The sequence below is a fragment of the Pelodiscus sinensis genome, chromosome 5, assembly GCF_049634645.1.
Source record: "Pelodiscus sinensis isolate JC-2024 chromosome 5, ASM4963464v1, whole genome shotgun sequence".
Lineage (NCBI taxonomy): Eukaryota > Metazoa > Chordata > Testudines > Trionychidae > Pelodiscus > Pelodiscus sinensis.
The window spans coordinates 6,016,632-6,037,878 of NC_134715.1; the positions used below are offsets into that span (position 1 = coordinate 6,016,632).

Below are 21,247 nucleotides of genomic sequence, written 5' to 3' on the forward strand. Positions count from 1 at the left end.
ACACCTGGGTTACATTCAAAACAAATATATATTTTATTCCAACAGCTGTGAACTAGTCTCTTGTATGTGTTTGTATGCATGTGATGTTGGTTTTCTATCCATGATACTCATAATGTCACAGTTGCCTTTGGCTGAGGTAGCTGGGGATTTGACTGACTTAACCAGAAATGTGGATGGCTTTTGAAAAGGACTTGAAAAGAGCTCTTTCGGAAAAAGGCTTCTTCCTCATAGAAAGAGGATTATCAACTCTGGAAAAACCCCTCTGTTCTTTCGATTTACTTTTGGAAGAATGCGATTGCAGTGTGGACATAATGCAGGTTTTGAGATGGATACCCTTAGAGATGGATTCTGATCTCATTTGCACTAATTATGCATCAGTGTAACTCCATTGATGTTAGTGCTGTTAGTCCTGCCATACAGTGGGGTACGTGAGAGCACAAGGATGCGCTTGTCCTTTACAATTCCCTCACGGAAAAGGTTGTTCAAAATTATATGCTAATGTACAGTGTCTACATTGGTGCATGCCTCACTTTGAAAATCTGGCCTAAGTTTCATTTTGCATTTTCACTGTGAATTATATATAATGACAATCCATCTAGCGATGGGTCTTGCTTTGGTGAAAGACATAGTTTGAAATCTTAAGTATCTCTTTGTTGGGCAGGACACAGATATACTGCCCCTTAACAGAAAACTGGTGCTTACAGCTGAAGTGAGCTTTAGAGCATTTAAGGATCCCCTGTGGTTGGGCAATTTAAAACAGTGGTTCCCAAACTTTTTGGCATCATACTCTCCTTTTTGATTTTTGAAAAACTCTCAGGCCCTCTCCCCCCCCCCCCCCCCCGAATAGCAGCAACACTTGTTGAGCAAAAAAAAAAAAAAGGAAAAAAAGAAAATGAACAGGGCAGCAAAACTTGATGGGGGGGAGGCTGGGTCGCCTCGCACCCCCCCCCGGAATTTTTTCATACCCTCCCGGGGGGCACACCCCCCCAGTTTGGGAACCCATGACTTAAAAGGAACGGGAAGCTGGGATAAGTAGAAGCTAAGCACACTGTTACAGTCTGTTGTTTCCTCTCAGACTCTAGGACAGGGGTAGAGAACCTATGGTCTGTGGGCCAGATTTTGCCTGCAGCTTGCCTTTAACTGGCCCACAAGGCTTGGGGCTCATTCCCTCCCATACAGGGTTGACTGGAGCACCAACACTGGTGCCCCATAGAGGCTTGGGGCTCACCCTGCACCTCACGGACCTGGTCCAGGCAAGCCAGGGTTGTATCTGCAGCTCTGCACACTTCATGGAAGCACTCCATGCAGGCACTGCCTCCCCCCCACCTTGCTCTCATTGGCGGAATCTGTGAGTTTTTTTTCTTTTCTCCTCACTTGAGAGCTCAGGTCAGTGAGAAGTGTTTTCTTCTTGTCACTTGTGTGTGGGTCCCAACTGATTTTTGTGTGGGTCAATGACTCCTAACACAAAAAGGGCTCCTCACCGCTGTTCTAGGATCTGGCCAAGGCCAAGTTCCTGCTGGTTCAGTTGGAAAACCCTGAACCAAGGGCTATCAGGAAAGGACCTTATGAACTTCTGTTTGCACTGCTCCTTTCCTGAGGCTGTCTTAAAGGAGAGAGATGTGTTATGTCAGTTTAATTCCCTCTAGGATGGATTCTTTACACAATATAATATATGCCATCTTGTAATTAGAACAGCCCAATATTAAACTCCCTGGCAAATACAGAGGCAAACTGCCTGGGTTTGTTTTCCTGCACCAGAAGGTAACCTCAAGCTACCTATGTGTACCTTGAAAATATGGGTGTCAGCTCCTTCAGTAGCGCTGTATCTGGCTCACACACACATGCTTTAGGGCCCTAGTGACCAGCTGAGACCTGTACCAACAGCTTCTCTCCCCACCTTAACCAGAGAGGACTCTGTTGGGAGGCTGAAGTATCCAGTGGGTGCATTCTGGGCTACAAAAGGCTTGTCTGCAGTGGAGATATGGGCTGAGGAGTTCAGGGTTGGGATAGGGGTGGGGTCGGGGTCAGTGAGCAGGGAAGTCTCTGTCAGTGTGACTCCATAGAAGCCATGCTATTAAGGAGCTGGAGGAAGACTTGGAACTGCAACAAAGGGATTGTGTCTCTTGGCTAATCCTGGCCTCTGGACGATTCACTACCCAATCTGGAGTGTGACCAATCAGATGCTTGAAAGAGCAGCCATTTCTCATTCGGGGTTCCTAACTTGCAGAGGGAAATGCCACGTGGCAGGTGCCCTCCTCAGCTATACAGGAGCAGAGCTCTGCTCTTGTGAGATTTAAGAGCTCTGCATGTCAGGTGCCTATTCCTCCTCATCCACAACAGTGTATCTGCTCTTAAAATGGTGGTGGAGCTCTTAAAATGGTGGATGAGCAGAGTAGCTAGGAAATGGTAAGAGAAGGGTCTTCTGGGGATAAAGCAAGGGCTTCATTCCCAAACGCTGTCAATCTCGCACAAGCACTACAATCACATGGCTAGTGGCTTGTGAAATCCTGTGGTTTCAACTTACATGGCTCCTGCATGCTGCCCTGTGGGCCTTTGGGAATGATTTCCACATGTACCAAGTGCTCTGGTGACATCAAGCCCAAGACAGTGTGGAGACACTGACACTGCAACTCTCCACCCAGCGGTGACTGAGAGAAGGTCAGTGAGGGGCCTCATTGAGTGAGGAACTTAACTAAGGCTCATAGGCATGTGCAGCACATTTCATTAGGGTGTGCACCCAGGGAATTTTTTTTTAAAGGTGAACATTTATTGAATACTCAATCATAAAGGACATTATTTTTATTCATCAAACAAACTAAAGAAACTAAAACTTAACTACACTTTTTTTTAAATTAACAACTAAACTTTACTTAAAAAATACGAACCTAAGTATGGGACATTGTACTTAGTTTGCTTTTTACATGTGCAATTCGGCGCTTATTGCATAATACAGCAATCCATACTTTAAAACTAAAAGCGCGTATCATGCGATTAAATTAAAACGCAAAGCCACCAGAAGCAGGGCTGGCGGCGGGTGGAGTGGGGCTGGCTGGGGAAGATCGGGAGGAGGAACCGGCCGGTGGGAGGTAGAGCTGGTGGTGGAGCAAGGGTTGGGTATAGCGGGGCTAGCAGGGGGAGCTCAGGAGAGGAGGGGAGAACTGGCCGCCGGAAGCGGGGCTGGCGGCGGGTGCAGCAGGGCTGGCCGGGGAAGATCGGGAGGAGAAGTGGGGGAGAACCAACTGGCCAGCCAGGAAGAGGCGGGGGAGGAGGAGTGTATCAGCCAGTGGGGAGCAGGACTGACCCGGGCAGTGCAGATCTCAGGGCGCTCCTGCCCCCCGCAAGGTCCAGGCGAAGCACGAGTCAGTCCAGCTGTGGCTCCACCACGTGCTTCACCAGCGTACAGGAGCACAGACCGGGCTGCCCCTTCTTCTTACACACAACCAGGGCTCCCTGCGCTGATCGCGCCCCGCCTCCCAGCCACTCCCCCCGCTAGGCTTCTAGGCGCCCAGTCGGAAAACCAGAAAATACCGGACATTGCACATGTCTGGTATTTTCTGGATTTTTTTACCAGACAGAGCCCCAAAAAACTGGACTGTCCAGTAGAAAACCGGACACCTGGCAACCCTAAGACATTAGGGTGTGCCCTGGCACACCCAGCATACCCCATATGCACGCCAGTGCTAAGGCTATGTCTAGACTGCAGGCTTCTTTTGGAAGAAACTTTTCCGGAAGAGATCTGAAAAAACTTCTTCTGAAAGAGAGCGTTCACACTATGAAAGTGCATCGAAAAAGTAATCTGCTTTTTCGACAGATAGCATCCACACAGAATGGACGCTATCTCACATGTAAGCTGTGATTACTATGGGTGGAATGGCCACCAGAGCACCTGTGCTTTTTCCTCTTTCCTAGTCTTTCAAAAGAACTCCCTCTTCCCCATCCACACACGCCTTTTTCTGAAAGAGCCTTTAGGGAAAAGCCTTCTTCCTCGTAGAAAGAGGATTACCAATGCCAGAAAAAACCCTCTTTTTTTTCTTTTGAAAGAATGTGATTGCAGTGTGGATGTTAATCAGGTTTTGTCGGAAAAACAGCTGTTTTTCCGACAAAACTCTGTAGTGTAGACTTACCCTAAGTTAACACTCCGAAAAGTGTATGGAAGGGATAAAAACATGTCAGTCTCTAACTAATGGGGATTAGGACAAGACCTTCTTACAGTACATCAACACAGCAACATTATTTTGAAATAACTTAGTCCGCGTCTACACAGCGGGTAGTTATTTCAAAATAATGATGAAATATTGTCAAGCTGGAGGACTTCTTACTCTGATTCCTGTAACCCTCATGGTACGAGGACTAAGTGAAGTCAGAGGAACAGCGCTCTATTTCGAAATAAGCTATTTTGAAATAAGCTATGCAATTGACATAGTTCAATTTGCATAGCTTGTTTTGAGTAAAGCCCTGCTGTGTAGACACACCGTAAGGCTGTACATTATACCAGGCCTGCCATCTCTAGGGTTTGTGCATCTGGTACTGTCAGAGAGGGTATGTCTACACTACCACCCTAGTTCGAACTAGGGTGGTTAATGTAGGCAACCGAAGTTGCAAATGAAGCCCGGGATTTGAATTTCCCGGGCTTCATTTGCATCTTGCCGGGCGCCGCCATTTTTAAAGCCCTGCTTGTTCGGACTCCGTGCCCGCGGCTACACGCAGCATAGAGTAGGTAGTTTGGATTAGGCTTCCTATTCCAAACTACCGGTACACCTCGTTCCACCTACTCTGTAGCCGCGGGCACGGAGTCCGAACTAGCAGGGCTTTAAAAATGGCAGCGCCTGGCAAGATGCAAATGAAGCCCGGGAAATTCAAATCCCGGGCTTCATTTGCAACTTCAGTTGCCTACATTAACCACCCTAGTTCGAACTAGGGTGGTAGTGTAGACATACCCAGACAGACTATCATCTCCCTTAGGGTATGTCTACACTTGCCCCCTACTTCAAAGTAGGGAAGCAAATGAAGCATACCAAAGTTGCAAATCAAGCCCGGGATTTAAATATCCCGTGCTTGATTTGCATGTTCCCGGCCGGTCACCATTTTAGAAATTCACTAGCCTGGAGTAACTGCCCGCATCTACATGCGGCAGTGATACAGGAGTCGGATTTAAAGCCTCTAATTCGAATTAGCTGGTAAACCTCATTGCAGGAGGAATACCAGCTAATTCGAGTTAGGGCTTTAAATCAGACTCCCGTTTCACTGCCGTGTGTAGACAGTTACTCCAGGCTAGTGAATTTCTAAAATGGCGACCGGCCGGGAACATGCAAATCAAGCGCAGGATATTTAAATCCCGGGCTTGATTTGCAAATTTGGTATGCTTCATTTGCCTTTCTACTTCGAAGTAGGGGGCAAATGTAGACATACCCTTAGGTACTATAGTGATAGAAATGTAGCCGTGTTAGTCTGGGGTAGCTGAAGCAAAATGCAGGACAATGTAGCACTTTAAAGATTAACAAGATGGTTTATTTAGATGATGATACTTAGGTACTAGACTACCATAGTACCTCACAATCTGTGATGCCTTTTTCCATGTGTCAAAGTTAGACAGGACTCACAGATTTGTCAGACCGCTCTGTTTATTCAGCAAAGCTCTGCTAAAATGCATCCAGAAAATGTGAGCACCATAAAATGTTCAAACCCCTTGATTTATACAGTCAAAAAAGTCAAGTTAACAGGATTAAAAGGAGGGGCAAAGCTTCACATGATTAGTGTGAGACTTAGTCAAGTATCTTCATTTCCACATCAAGCACACAGCAATCTCCTGTCCATATCTACTTGGTTCTCAATTGCTTTCTCTCTAACACCTAATGTTCCTTTTCCTATTAACTCTGGCTAGCACATTGATCTGCATAACTACAAACAACATTAACATACTTTGCTTCTTCCTGTTCAGAGACAAACAGTATTCCTTCAACTTATTCAATTATTATATCACAATTCATCTTTCTCTTACATTATAATTCTTTCTACTGTCACACATGTGAGGCAGAGCTGTCCCATTATCTCCACTGTACAGCTAGGGACTTGAGGCACAACAGGACTAAGCGATGAGCCTGAGATCACATCAGAAGTCTTTGTCAGAGCAGGGACTTGAATGTTTGTCTTTTGGTTCCTGGACTACCAGCGGGCTCAATGGACTGCAGCTGTTAGCTAACCTGGCTGTTCCAGTGTTGTTCTTATGAACAAAAATCCACTTCATCCACCTTTAAATGCTCATCATTTGAACAAACTATGAAATGTCATTGGTGCAAGGGAAACGGAAAGCTGGGGAAGGAGGGAGCAACAGAGGCTTGTGAGTATAAGCTGTAAGCAAAAGGGCAAGCATGACATAAAGCATGCAGGAACAAGCCTGCTGTTACACAGCTGTCAAATGATGTGGGACTAGCAATTGGAAAGCAGCCTGAGGGAGGAGGCAGGGACGTGAGCACCAAGTTGCATGCTGAGATTTCAAGGGGCTGCTGGAGACTGACTACCATGATCTGCTTAACTTCATCTTCCTACTCACGGGAACACAGTAGCTTTCCACGCCCTGCTGTACATCCACCCTCCCACCACACACACACAATAACATGGCTACAATCCAGATGCTTGCATAAAAGGAGAATTAAATAAGACACCTCAGACTTATATTTTATGGATCAGCTCATGTTCTCTGATACAAGACACAAACCTCATAACCATCCAGATAGGATCCCAGCCAATAAGGGCCATGTGGTGCCCTCTCTTAACCAGCAGAGCCTGCAACAGCAGGATGAAGGAGTCAGGAAGTCCAATAAGATTCCCCTTGTCTTGTGGTGTGACTAATGTCCTGTTCCTCTCAGGAGAGAGAATTTGAGAAGTGGGACCCTGATGAACCAAGGGAAGCAAACTCTTACCATGGTGCTGCCCGGCCCTCTGCTCCCCCTCACCGATCCCCTGGGGACAATACCGCTATTGGCTTCTCGGTCTACACCTGACCCTGCTTGCAGTGAGACTGTAGCTCTGTTGGTCCCATGATATTAGAGACAGGAGGGTGAAGGTCTTACAGGACCAACTTCTGCTAGTAGAAGAGACAAGTTTTCCAGCTGCACAGAGCTCTTCTTCTACCTCCCTGTCTGAGAACAGCAGAGGAGTGAGGCAGAAACTAATGTTGCTAGAACCATAGTTAATTTCTGGCCAAACATCCACTTCAGTTGCCAGCAGCATTCAGTTGCTGCTCCATGGCTCTACACTTGACCTGTCTCCATAGAGTTCCCAATTCAGTGAGGGTCTACTGGAGCCTTCACAGAAGAAAATGAGAATCACTCACTGTTAGATCAGCTTTTCTCTCTCCCATCTGTGAGGCTGTTCTGGCCTTTCTGTCTTTGATTTGTTCCCCTCCACACCTCATAAGTAAATAGAATGTAGGACCCTAAAAGACTGAAGTAGATCAGTTGAAATAACTGAAAACAGAGTTGAGAATCAGTTTTCCCTTTAATAATGGACCAACAGCTGAGTTTGAGACTCTGCCTCTCCTGGAATGACTGTTCTCATAAACAACTGAAGCAGGGCAAAGACTCTGGCATACCAGAAATGAAGCACACTGCACTGTGCCTGCATTCAGGTCCTGCTTCTGATCTCACTTGCATCTGTGTAAGTCGGGTATCCCTTCACCAAAGGCAGTGGAGTTCCATTAGTTTAAAAATGGTCTGAGATTAGAAGTGAAGCCATAGCTGGTCTGATTTAAATGATGCATGTGTTCTGTGTGATTTGTTATAGTAAATGGTGTGGGTGGTGAGTTTAAAGCAGTTCACTAGTTCAATCCACCATTGAATTAAAAATAGTAACTTCTTGTCCACAAATACTACAAAAGGCATTAAGGCAAGAGGCAAGGGAAAAGGCTAAGTGTACTCGATTCACTTATGACAGATGCCTGTGAGAGTAAGCAGCAGGAGGGAGAATGTGATCTTGTTGTCCAAGACTTTCTTGCTGGTTTGTTTCTTGCCTTTCGTGTGGTAAATAGCTGCTGAAAATCAATTCTGTAACAACTACAGACCTATGTGATAGCTCTGATGCTTTTCTGTTATGTGATGTGTGTGAGGGAAGATTTAAGATGTGACAGAGAGTATACAGTTCTGACAGATTAACAATCCAGAAACAAATCGATTTATTGTTTGCTTTAAGTCCTTCCTGGCTCTAAAAAACACTTAAAATGCTGTGATGAAAGCAAATGAGCTTTGTGCTGTGTTGTTTGCCAGCTGCTGAACATTTCAGCTCTTTCCTGGGTCACTGATATAATGTAATACAGAAGTAATCACAGACAAGTTCATAGAGTTGTGCGCATGGATGGTGTACCTAAGTGGAGAACCAGACCAGTGACTGAAGTGGAGTAGATGCTATGCCAGACAATGACAGGGGAATAAAAAACAAACCACCTCATTACCAAAATCTGAGCTTTTTTTTTCTGATCTGGTAGTCTATCATTATGGTGAACTAAACAAGTTTTCAAGAACTTGTTGTCACCTTCTGCTCTTGTTTGCCTGTTTGCTCTACAGTGGTATAGCAATAAGTCAAATACACCTAAAATAAGACATACATGAATAATAGAAAATTAAATTAAAACTTTAAATAATTCAGATGGAAGAGTTGTCTAATTATCAGACATAGGCTCCGAGCCTGGTAAGGCTTAAACATGTTCATAACTATATCTGCTGTGACTAATCCCAGAGTCCTCTGTGGAACTGCTTACTATGCAAATTTAAACGTGCACAATCAGGGTACAGAATCACAGCAATATAGGGTTAGAGAGAAGGAAGCTCAACAGGGGCACGTCTACACAGCAGGGCTAAGCTTGAGATAAGCTATGCAACATAAGCTACACAAGCAGCATAGCTCAAGTCAAAATAAGCTGTCTACACAGCAGTTATTTTGAAATAGAGCACTCTTCCTTCGACTTCCCTTATTCCTCATACAATGAGGCTTACAGGAGTCGGAGTAAGAATAACTGATATTATTCTGAAATAATGCTGCTGTGTAGACATAAGCAATGTGAACTAGTCCAGCTTGTCAGGCTGATAGATACCTACCTCATCAAATAAACCTAGTCCATCCCTGACTGCAGTGTTCCCTCTAATTTTTGCTGAGCCGAATGAATTTTGTTATATACACCAATATGGAGGTGATGTGTGACATGGAGTAATTTCTGACACATCACCTTCATATTGGTGGTGCACATAACAAAATTCATATGGTGGGAGTGGGACAAAGGGGTTCTGAGTGTGGGAGGTGGCTCAGGGCTGAGGCACCGGATTGGGGTGCATGGGCTCTGGCTAGAGGTGCAGGCTCTGGGGTGTGGCTGGGGATGAGAGTTTTGGGGTGCTGGAGGAGCATTGCCAACATTAGAAGCTTCAAACAGACACTAATTGTGTCCTCCTTTCCTCCCAAATGGAGAATTTCTACCATTCACTCAGTGCCCCCCAAAATCTCAGTGGTCCGTAGTGTCAGATAAGCAACATGAATTCTTGCACCAGAAACAGGTGTAAGGTACACTAAGCATTTTACCTCTCGGAGCTAGCGATGTGAACCATATATCACTAGTTAATCAGGAGTACCCCCTCTAAGGGAGAGAGCATTTACGTGTAATCTTAGAAAGCTCCTAAGTGTTTGACCTTACAATCATGTTATCTAAAGAAAAGCTATTTTACATCACTTCAAAAAAACTTCCAATGCCAGTTAGAATTTTCCTCTGTTCAGCCCTGAGAAGCTGGATATATAGTGCTAGTTCTTCAGGTCCAGGGATGAGTGAAAACAAAGTTCCTTTTCCCATATTTGTGTCCAAGGCTGCTTGGTGGTAGAACCTAAAGCTTTCCTGGCACTGATTTGCTATGCAATGTGACTATCCCACACTCATGCTGATAAAGGTTTCTGTATTACACCATCATGTGGTCTCTCTTATAGGCAATAAAACAGCAAGACTTCCATTTCCTTCTATGTATGTTAATAGAACCCAAATTACATAAACAGTCAGCAAATATTTTTTCTACCCACTTGAAGTTCTATGTATTAAGTCATATGTCTTGACCAATAGGTCTAACACTTCCCTCTGAAAATGCCCCCTATTGAATACAATCATGATGTAACCAGATGCTACCCTCTTAAAATAATGTCTAGATTTTTGAAAAATTGACATGTTTACACCCAGGGTTTGCAGATGCCCAGAATACTATTTTTATATATAAAGAGGTGTCTTTTCTAGGTCTTATTTTCCTAAATTGATTCCAGTCATAGCAAAGAACCTTATGGTTCCAACCCTCAAAGTGCTGTAAACACATATCTAGTCCCTCTGAAAGTTAAGGATATGTGCAACTCCTGGCTACATCCGGTCTTACACCAACACAAAGCCACATCCCTAGGTGTAATCTCTCTGCACAATGAAATATGCAGATGGAGGGTATAAATATTGGAACTCTGGGTCCACAAGTGTAATTTAATACAGATAAACATATTAAAAAACACGCACACACTCCAGAAGCATGAATACATATGAGGCTATGATTGTTGTGATGCACACTGAGCACATTATTCAGCTGTTGTGGGGGTTTTTTCCTGGTAGCCCAACTAACCTGTTCATTTTCACTCTGGATTGAAGAGAGTACTCAGTAGAGTCTAATAAACAAAATATTTATTTTTTTAAAACACCATCAGTACATAAATATCACACTTTAGAATAGAAGAATTAGCAACACCACTTGTTCCACAGAAAATGACAGTGTGTCATACAATAAAGACATAAAAATGTCTAAGGATGCTCAGAACATTACTGTTCTTAAACCTTCAGCATAAATATCACATATTTATAATTCATATAAAATATTAAAAACATTTGTATCAAAAGTCTTTGTACAGCTATAGCATTTTAGCTACTGCATGGACGCCACTTTTCCATGAAGATCACTTAACTAGTCTCCCCTTATCACAGTTATGGTAAACAGACTACAAAACTAACATCTGATCAGGTGTCCAGTCCACACTCTCAACAGATTTCGGGACTTTAGCAAGTGACACTTGCTCCAACTGGTTTTTACTTTGTAACCCTAAATACCTGGCAACCCCAGAAGCCAGACTCTGCACAGCAGCACAATGCGGAAGGCACAGCGTCAGAGAGATCCTCACTTTCTCAGACTGTCTGCGGGACGAGTACTTTAGACATATGTATTGGATTAACAAAGAACCCACTCTTGAGCAATTGCTGCTTATAATCAGGCAAAAGATCAGTTCATAATCAGGCAAAAGATTTATATAGAGAACTTTTCCCAGGACTCAGGTTCAATTATTCAGGGGCTTGCCCGAATCTGTAGCTGCTAGACAGAATCCATAACTGCATAGGCTTGGATTGATACACACATAGGAACAGGTGGATACACAGACTGTAGTAAGCAAGAGGACTGCAAGGAAGAAGTTGAATAGGGTGCAGCTGTCTTTCAGACCTCCAACAGGAAAGGGATGACCATAGCTGTTCCTCCAGGCTCGGGGTCCCCTCTCTATCACATTTTTTGCCTTGTACAGGGTCCTTTCTGTTGTAGATCCTCGTACATTTCCACTTCTCCCCTCACATCTTGCTAGATTGACTGCAACAGTCAGACAAGAGCATACAGGTTACAAAGGAAACCCTGAAAGACCTCCCCCAACTCATTCCTCTCTTGCTTTCCCTACAGGGTCTGAGCTTGCATTGCCTGTGCATCCATCTCTGGGAGCTCTGTGTGTGTCTCAAGGACCAGTGAGCAGCGATGAGACAGGTGAGATCAATGCACTTAGTGGCAGGGCCCCCACCAGCCACATGCTTCGGCCCAGTTTGATGGGTAGGAGAACAGCCATTGTATGGAAGCTGTTATGCTGCAGATCTCCTGGGCTGTCCAGCCCCACAATTCATCTGAACTCCCAAGTGGTCGCTGAGTCTTAACCACTAGATAATTCGGATACAAACCAGCATCCTGGTCTGGCCCATTATCACTGCAAAAGGGACCCCTGCGCCAGACTGAGTCTGCCCCTCCCGTGCGCACAGCGACACCTCGCCCCGCCGGTAACTGAGACCTCTTCCGCCAGTACCTGTTCAGGATCTTGGTGATGATCAGCTTGACCCAGGGCGCGGTGGGCTCCAGACACACTCTCTTGCCGTGCTTCATGGTGGCTCTGGGGGGGGGGGGGGCAGAGAGGAGCGGAATGAGCGCGGGGCGGGCGAGCGGGAGGCGCAGGCGGGGCGGGGGCAGCGGAGCCACTTACATCACTTCGGGCACCCCGCAGTGGGGCCCCTCGGGGATCAGCTCCACGCGGGCGATGCGCTTGGGGTGGATCACGTCAAACATGGTCTGCACGCACTGGCAGCGCAGCTCGCTGGCCAGGGGCGCCCCTGGGAGAGGGAGAAAGACTCAGCTCCTGCTGGAGGCCAGATCTCTGCAGGGGGCGGCTGGGGACCCCCCTTCCCCCCCCCCCCCGCCACCAGCGCTCCGACCCCGTTGTGCACACTGGGGGCCCCGGCGCAGCGAGCCCCTTACCACGGCACAGCGCGGCGCAGGCGGCCAGCAGCAACAGCGGCAGCAGGGGGCTGCGAGGGGCGAAGGTGCGGGAGAGACTCATGGTGCGGGCTGGTGCTGGGGGATCTGGGCTCTGATGCTCGGCTCGGCTCAGCTCTGAGGCTCCGCAGCGCCGCCGCCGCTTTTATCCCAGCGGGAGCCGGCCGGGAAATTACCTGGGCTGCAGGAGGCGGAGCAGGCGGCGAAACGTGACTCAGGCGGGCCCTACTCTAGGGCCTGCTCGGGCATCGGGGCTCGGCCGGCGGCCAATGGCTGGGAGCCTGGATGCCCGCCCCAAGTTCCTAGCGGTCCCTGGCTTGCAGAGTAGCGATCCGCGCGGGGCAGGAATCTGTCCCTGGAAGGGCCGGGCTAAGGCGAGTGGCGATGGGTGTCCGAATGCGCAGAGCCTCGCGGCTCAAGCGGGGTCGTTCATTGCAAAGCAGAGGGGCCGGGTTGCAGCCTGGGGCAGAGCGCGGGCCCGGACAGCAGGCTGAGACCCACGCAGCGAGCAGCCGGGCTGGGACTGGGTCTGTCCGGCGAAAAGGGACAGCGTCCCACACCAGATCCCGCCTTCGGCTGCAGCGAAGCTGGTGTCGGTGCGAGCATCCTGGGCCCCGCCTCGTGTTTATGCTGCTCCCCGCGGATCCCACAGCTCCCCAGCGGCGCGAGCCTCTGTGAAGGGGCTGGACCCTGCTGAGTTGACTGCTCCCCTTTTGATCATGGTTACTCAGGAGTCTGGCGGCTGCCAGAGCCACTGTGCACAAAGCAACTTTCCCCCCGGAGTGGAAGCTAAGAAAGCGAACGGGCCCGCAGCCCGTTTCCATCCCCCCTTGAGCTGCAGCCTGGCCTCGGATTCTACTGTGGACTCGGTCACTCCTGTGCCAAATGCTCCCTCTGGCTTATTGCCTCGGGCCCAAAGCGAGCAGTGCCGGGCTGTGAGATTGGCCGCGCTCCATAGCTACATGCAGGGACGCCTCGCGTGTAACTCAGCACAGGGAGAGAGACCTGCTGGCGGGGAGTGGAAGCCAGAGCGCTTCTGAGCCAGGCTCGCTCTGGCAAGATAGAGAAGCCGGGACAACCAGCAAACCTTCAAACCAGCGCGAACAGCGACACGCGCAAAGCAGCAGCCGTGCCTAACCTCCTCTCCCCCCTCCCCCCGGAATCAGGCCACTGAAGAGCTTACAAGCTGGCGCGGTTAGGAGGCTGTTTTTCTGTCCATCTGCGCCTCACCCGACTCTGCCACGAAAGAAACGGGCTCGATGGATGGTGCATCCTTGGGCGCAAATTCCCTCTGCAGTCAGGGCAGTTTTCCCCGAGAGCTCCAAGCTCCAGCCCCGATCACCAAAACTTCGGAACAACCCTTTGTCCCCAGTGGCGTTCCCTGCTCTCTGGGTCTGGCCAAGAGTAGCGGAGACTTGCACAGTGACAAGTCACCGCCCGGACTGGAAGTCCCGCAAGGCTGCGCTTGAAATGTGAAGAGCATGATCTCGTTTTCTGCGAGCCCCCGCGTTCCCTGTGTTGCCTTTGTTCGGCAGAAGAGAAAGTGACCATCAAAGGGACGTTTTCGGTTCCGTTTGCTTTCCTCTGCGCAGCGAGTAGGCTGCAAAAACACACGGCTGCCTTTAAAAAGAACAGTTCCATGGCGTGTAAGACGCAGTCTGGCTCCAGCTGGCGAAGCTCCCTTGGACTTCCGAGGGCTCACCAGGGACGGGGTGTTTAGGTGGACACGGAACACCGAAACAACTGGAGTATAGGGGTCCTATTCGCTCCTTAACGGGAGTATCTGTAGGGTAGGACTGATGCACCCTGGTGCTCAGCGCAGCAAGGCAGTGGCAGCGCTTCATTTGCAACCACAGAAGTGCCAGGGCTCAAGCAGTTAGCTACTGGGGCGCGAACAATTCTTCCGCCCTTTAATAACCGATGCATCATTACGTTTTATATAAACAATTGTCTTCTATGCTTTCTTTGGAGCTGTCTTATTTCCAGTAGCAGCAAAGAATCATTATGTGCGTATCTTGCAGAGTGCTTTACACAAGAGTAGTCCCATGGAAAGTTAAACAAATGTGAAAGGCCTTGCAGCTTCCATCCTCACAAAACCATGTTCCAAGGCTGGATTTCCCTTCATGATGAGGCCTCCAGAAGATGACCTTAAATATTGCAACTCTGGCTCCAAGAGTATGTTAAATGCAGACAAAAGCCTGCTAAAACCAGGAAGAGAGGGAAGCTTGAAGGCCAGAGTGTAAATTATACCTAGTCCCACCCACACTACACTTTTCCAGGGGTCCCACTGTGACAGATGCATGTTCATTAACTTGAACTGAGCAGAAGACTCCACCACTTTTAATCAGAAAATATTTTATTTATAACTCCCTCCATTATTACAATTACTTCATTTTAGTACAGTATAATAATACCGCTTTTCACAAAACATGACAGTGTGTCATACAGCAAAGACATAAAATGTCCAAGGATGTGCAGAACATTACTGTTCTTAAACTTTCAGCATAAATGCCACATATTTAAATTGTATAAAAATAATTTAACACGCATCAAAAGAGAACCCAAAGAGTTTGCACCAACTTCAGCTGGTGACTGGAAGCCACATCTTCCTAAAGATTGCTTTCTACAGGAGAACAGCAGTGAGTCTGTTTCACCTAACTTAACACACGATTCTGTGTCGTAAGGACACCTGTCTTGGCAACACATTTCAGGACTGTAGCAAGTTACTGTGTTTGTTCTAAGTGGATTTCATTTTATAATCCTCCTAAATATCTCTGCGCACAAAGGCTAAATGGGTGGCAGTGCCAGAATGTGAGTCTCTGGTTCTCCACAAACCAGAGGGCATCATGCCGGTCCACAAGGCACAGGTCACAGTATTGTCCATTTTGACCTGTTCAGAGTACCTGAGGTTCGGTAGAAGGTGTATAAGGTTGACAACAAGATATCTCCGGTGCCCCCCTGCACAAAACCTAAGGAGGTTAACAATAACACTTAGCCACTGAAGAGCTAGCTCTCTATAGAGATATATGAATAAATACATAAATAAGAAGAGGTTGCAATAAGTCAGTGGAATGCGTTGAAGTTGAATGCAGTGCAGTCTATCAGACCTTCAAAAGCAGCGTTCACCCTGACTAGTTCTCCATTCTCCGCCACGCTTTTCTTGCCATGTACACACAGGTAGTTTCTGTTGTAGTTCCTAGTTCCTCTTCTCTCCTCACAGTTTGTTTGATTTACTGTGAAAGAAAAGAAAATAGACGTTACAAGGGAAGCCTCATTGCACTCTTGCCTTTTTGCGTTGCCTGTGCACTACAGCTGCCCTCTGGGGGCGCTGTGTGTGTGTCCCCAGGACCAGTGGGCAGCGATGAGACAGGTGAGATCCATGGCAGTTAGAGGCAGGGACCCCACTAGCCACATGCTGCAACCCAGTGAAATGGCTCAGAGCACAGACACTTATAGAAACTCCTTTTTCTACATGACAACTGGGTTTCGTTCCCCCCACCCCATCCCGTAGCTGGACTGACTGGGCCAGCTGTTTGTGAGGAGAAGTATCCAGTGGTTCAGACTCAGCAGCCCGATCTGGCCCATTGTCACCACGCACAGCGACCCCCCTCCGCCAGTACCTGTTCAGGATCTTGGTGATGATCAGCTTGACCCAGGGCGCGGCAGGATCCAGACACACTTTCTTGCCGTGCTTCATGGTGGCTCTGGGGGGACAGAGAAGAGCGGGGTGAGCGCGGGCGAGGGGCGCAGGCGAGGGGCGCAGGCGGGGCAGGGGGCATAGGCGGGGTGGGACACTTACATCACTTCGGGCACCTCGCAGTGGGGCCCCTCGGGGATCAGCTCCACGTGGGCGATGCGCTTGGGGTGGATCACCTCGAACACTGTCTGCACGCACTGGCAGCGCAGCTCGCCTGCCATGGGCGCCCCTGGGAGAGGGAGAAAGACTCAGCTCCTGCCGGCGGCCAGATCTCTGCAGGGGGCGGCCAGGGACATCCACCCCCGCCACCACCCGGATCCCATCCATCCCCCGGGCCTCCCGCCTAGTGCCGGTGCACCGGCTCTCGGACACCTGGGTCCCATCCTTCCCCAGCTCCCGGAGGGTCAGAGCGCTCCTGGCCCAAAGGCTCCCCCCGCGCTCTCAGCCCCCATCTACGGGTGCTGCCCGAGCAGGAAGCACAGCTCAGCCCCCCCGATCCCGCTGTGCAGACTGGGGACCCCGGCGCAGCAAGCCCCTTACCCCGGCACAGCGCGGCGCAGGCGACCAGCAACAGCAGCGGCAGCAGGAGGCTGCGAGGGGCGAAGGTGAGGAAGCGGCTCATGGTGCGGGCTAGCGGCGGGGTCTGGTGCTGGGGGATCTGGGCTCTGATTCTCGGCTCGGCTCAGCTCTGAGGCTCCGTAGCGCCGCCGCCGCTTTTATTGCAGCTGGAGCCGGTGTCGCTACACCGGCCTGGAAATTCCCGGGATGCAGGAGGCGGAGCGGGCAGCGAAACGTGACCAATGGCTGGGAGCCTCATCGCCGCCCGGAAATCTCGCCAGTCGCTGTCTCGCTGCCACGGGCCAGTGCAGAGCCAGGAGCTCGGCGCCCGCGTGGAGCTCCGGGGCGTGAGCCGCAGCTGGGCTGAGCCCTGTGACAAGGGGCTGGTCTGTGTAGTGTCATAGCGCGGGGGGGGGGGGGGGGAGCTCTAGTCCTGCTACTGCACTGGGGGCCGGGAGCTCTGGGCTTCTGCACTGGCGTGGTGGGGCGAGGGGATTTTGCCCAGGAGAGGGGGTCTCAGGGCTTGCGGCTTGAGGGGGAGCTGGGCTAAACTCCTGAACACTGCCACGCCTCTGTCACAGGGCTGAAGCCCCCAGTCCCACACTTGTAGGGCTGAAGGCACAAGACCCCTCCCTTCCAGGGCTGAAGTCCCAAAACACCCTGTAGGACCGAAGGCCTAAGACCCCCCTCTTTCTGGACTGAACCAGGACCTCCTGTAGTGCTGGATAATTGCACCCGACTTTTGAACTTTAGAAGACTGTCAGCTCACAAGGCCAGACAGCCTAGCAACCCAGTCAGAGCCCCCGTTGCCCTGCAAGAGCAGGAAATGGGCACAGCCACCAATTTGTGGGTTCCAAATATGCCCCCACTTGTTATTGTTAAGCTTGAGGGGGAATGAAGACTTAGTGCAGACCAGAATGCTGTGGGAGTTTGTGGATTCCAAAAGCATTCGGTTCCAAAATATTCAGCTCTGTACGAGATAGCACTTCTAGGTGGGAGTGTGGAGAGAGAGCTCTATGGTGAGTTTGGAGAAGTATTCCTGCTGTACAAGTCATTTTCCTACTGGAATAGTATGTAATTAGGACACAATAAGCTGCCCTGCAGTGTGGAGGGACAGATCCTTACCCTTTGTGTAATGAAAGTAGGATCAGACCCACATCATGTTAGTGCAGGAATGGTTTGGTCTGTGTGCATGAGGATAACACCATATACCAAATTCTGGCCTTGGTTACAGTGAAGCCAGTATGGGTGAATGCACAGAAGTAGATTTGTCCTTTGTGTTTAAGGTGCAGTCACCATCTTTCTCCCTGCTCAAGCTAGTTCTTGGGATCTTATGCACTGCGTATTGCTGTTCCATTTAAGCAGCATGGCTTTTTATTAGTCTCCTAAAGCTCTGCTTATTAAACAGCTTCACTTATTCTAACACTGAACAGCACCATTAATACAAATCTGCATCATCAGCGTTATTTGATATTAAGCAATATGGGCCCTGCATTTTAAGATGACTGTGCAGAGTTTGTTTTTAATCTGCACTTTTACACTTTCAATAATTGCAACATTTTTACAGAAAAGAAGAAGCTAAGAATGTAAACATTCTAGCAGCCTGCCAATGTTTGGGAGGCCATGTATTTATTGGCACAGCAAGCACAGTTAACTGTTCAATTGATCTAGGAGTCTTGCCCCAGGATCTGGTTTATTGCAAATTGCTGGGCGCATAAAATAAGAGGGGAGAAATCATTTGGCCCAGACCACTGATATAACCTTATTATTTATTTGTATTGCACAAATGCCTAAGGTGTATCTTAAGAGTTTGTGAGATTTTGCCTATCTAATCAAAAAGCTAGGGTACCCTTAAATATTTCTTGCTCTGCAGCCATATGGGCATATTACAGAAACAACGGAAAATTACCAGACATTCAAAACTGTAGGGAAGAGTTACACACACATAAGCAGCTATGCATAAACCCCATCTCCATTCCCTCAGATATTATTCTATTAAGCATTATACAAAGGTAGAGAAATTCTGACAATCCTGTAGGTCTTTCTGTCCAACCTGTTAATATTTGGCAATGTGTCAAGTTCTGTTTGTTTGGGGAAAATTTCAGTTTAATTTTCTTTATGCAGCAAATAGGTTCCATGCACATCTTTCCCAGTTTCAAAATGACAAAACGGTTGCAAATCTATTCTGAGACCCAATCCTGGTCCGATGGAAATTAACAGCAAAACTCCCTTTGGTTTTAATAGGAGCAGAATGGGCCAGTAGATGAAATTCTGGCTTCACTGAAAAGAGTGGCAAAATTCCCTGGGACTTCCACAGGGTCACTATTGACATTAGTTGTTGGCTCTTTCAGTGGACAAAGAATGAAGAAACAATTGATGCTTAAATGCAGCAAGTTTTATTTGTATTTTATTGAAAGTTTTTGACCAATACATGGTGGGCCTGTTCTGGCAACAATGCACCAAGCAAAACTATTTATTGTCCTCCTTTTGAATGCAGCAAGGGATATATTTTGTAATGCAAGAATAGCGGAAAATTCTAGTATATAACAAATTCTCTTCAAGTTAAAACAAAACCAAGCCACCTGCAGTGGAATCGAGTTTTGCTAGGAATTATGAAACATTCTGTCACTTTTAAGAAAATAACCATGCTATTTCCAAATCTTGGACAATGGGATATTCCCTAGTGATGCAGACTGGGACTTCGTATTTTAATGGGATAATTGCATTTCCATTAACAGCTTTGTAAATTCTCATATAGCTGAATGGAGAATTGGCAAGACCTATTTTGACACATATTATAGACCTTGCTGAATGGTTACCATGTGGGACAAAATATGTCAGTGCATTTTTTAAGGAAAAATCATCCTTACTACTTCAGCTGACTCTTACTAGAAGGTTCATCCTGGAAAAAAAATGTCAGTAACTTGCTTTTTGATGAATTTCAATATGATTCAGCATTAGTTCAACAGAGCTTCTCTTTAAGATAAACTCAATTTCACCTTTAAAAAATAAATGCAAATGTCCTCCGGGAATGAGGTCATCTTAACTCACGAAAGAAGCAGCAACAGCTCATTGCATGAAGGACCTAAAAGGGACCCTCAGGAATTGCTTAATTACATTTAGAAGGAAGACCTTCTTGCTCAGCAAACATGACTTGCCACCAAACATGTAACTTCAGCAATATTATTCAGGAAGCAGTAGCCTATTTCCTCAATCACTACCGGTTTACTTTCCTGTGTTGTAACTAACTAAACACATTTACCATCATGCGAGGCAGGACAATTATGACACATCAGAATGTCTTAATCCTGTGAACAAAGTGTCTTAGTTGCTCAAGAACTGACCAGTACCTTTGCCTGAAAGTTGAATCTTCCCTGAACCAGTGTGGAGACCTTCTACAAATACCTACTATGCAATTCTTCTTTGAGTGGTCCCCGTGGGTGCTCAACTCTAGGTGTTGGGCTCGTCCTGGCGCCGCTGTTGAGAGGTTTTTACAGCCATAGTTGGCCAGACTGCTTATGCGCGGTTAGCACACACGCCGTTCACGCCTTTCCGTTGCACGGTCCGGCTCCCGCCAGTTCCTCTTAACCATCCTCGGTTGCTGGCGGAGCTCCCTTCTTCTCCTCAGTTTGACTAAATATCTATCTGTAAAAAGACAAAAAGTTATATAGTTAGTTAATTAGTAGTAGTTTTCCTCTCATTGTATAGTTCTTGTTATATAGTTAATAGTAAAAAAAAATTTTTTTTTCATTAGTGTAGTAATAGTTAGGTTCTTAGCTGTTTACCATAGGGTTCCGTTAAAACTCTGGACCCTGCTATGCCTGGTTCACCAGGGTTTAAAAAATGTTCCCTATGTCAGGATGTGATGCTGGCCTCAGATGGCCATGCAGCGTGTCCTTCACGCATGGCTTCACTTACGGTGCCTACAACACTGGTTGGCAACTGTGTATATGACCATAAGACACAGCATTCACAAAATAGTGTCTCCTCCAACCCATGTTCGCACGTCCCTCTGCTGGTGGACGAAACCACACAACCTCATGACAGGAGTTCCTTTCCACTGTCCGCAACCATCTGCCCAGATAACAACAGACGCCTCCCTCATCGGGTGGGGTGCACACATGAATGCAAAGAGGACACAAGGCAAATGGTCGATTACCAAAAGGCGCCTACATATAAACCTCCTGGAGTTGAGGGCCATCTTCCATGCATACAGGCACTTCCATCCATACATAACGGGGGCCACTGTCAGCATAGTGACGGACAATGTTGCTGCAGTGTATTACATAAACAGGCAAGGGGGAGCAAGGTAACTCTCCCTATGTACACAGTTGATTTGGGAAGAAGAATTTCTCCCTCATAGCTTCACATCTACCCAGCTTCTCAGCTCTGATATTGGGCTCAAGATTTGGGCTTCAGT

At 47.8% G+C, this 21,247-nt stretch overlaps 2 protein-coding genes and 1 long non-coding RNA gene across 5 annotated transcripts in view; 1 reads left to right on the forward strand and 2 right to left on the reverse strand.

The window, feature by feature from the left end:
* LOC112546177 (uncharacterized) overlaps positions 1-21,247 on the forward strand; it is a 117,895-nt gene that overhangs the window by 35,350 nt on the left and 61,298 nt on the right. For all 3 annotated transcript variants that reach the window (XR_012903951.1, XR_012903950.1, XR_012903952.1), the window contains exon 3: positions 11,718-11,798. This is a non-coding gene — a long non-coding RNA (uncharacterized LOC112546177). The remainder of the gene's footprint in view (positions 1-11,717; positions 11,799-21,247) is intronic.
* On the reverse strand, positions 9,094-13,749 carry LOC142829514 (growth-regulated alpha protein-like). The gene is made up of 4 exons (XM_075929380.1): positions 12,555-13,749; positions 12,283-12,409; positions 12,109-12,192; positions 9,094-11,630 (listed from the first exon to the last, which is right to left on the reverse strand). Exons 1-4 carry the CDS (start codon positions 12,634-12,636, stop codon positions 11,612-11,614), a joined length of 312 nt encoding a protein of 103 aa, XP_075785495.1. The 5' UTR covers positions 12,637-13,749; the 3' UTR covers positions 9,094-11,611.
* LOC102453751 (growth-regulated alpha protein-like) lies at positions 14,911-17,125 on the reverse strand. The gene is made up of 4 exons (XM_075929379.1): positions 16,810-17,125; positions 16,372-16,498; positions 16,193-16,276; positions 14,911-15,805 (listed from the first exon to the last, which is right to left on the reverse strand). Exons 1-4 carry the CDS (start codon positions 16,889-16,891, stop codon positions 15,787-15,789), a joined length of 312 nt encoding a protein of 103 aa, XP_075785494.1. The 5' UTR covers positions 16,892-17,125; the 3' UTR covers positions 14,911-15,786.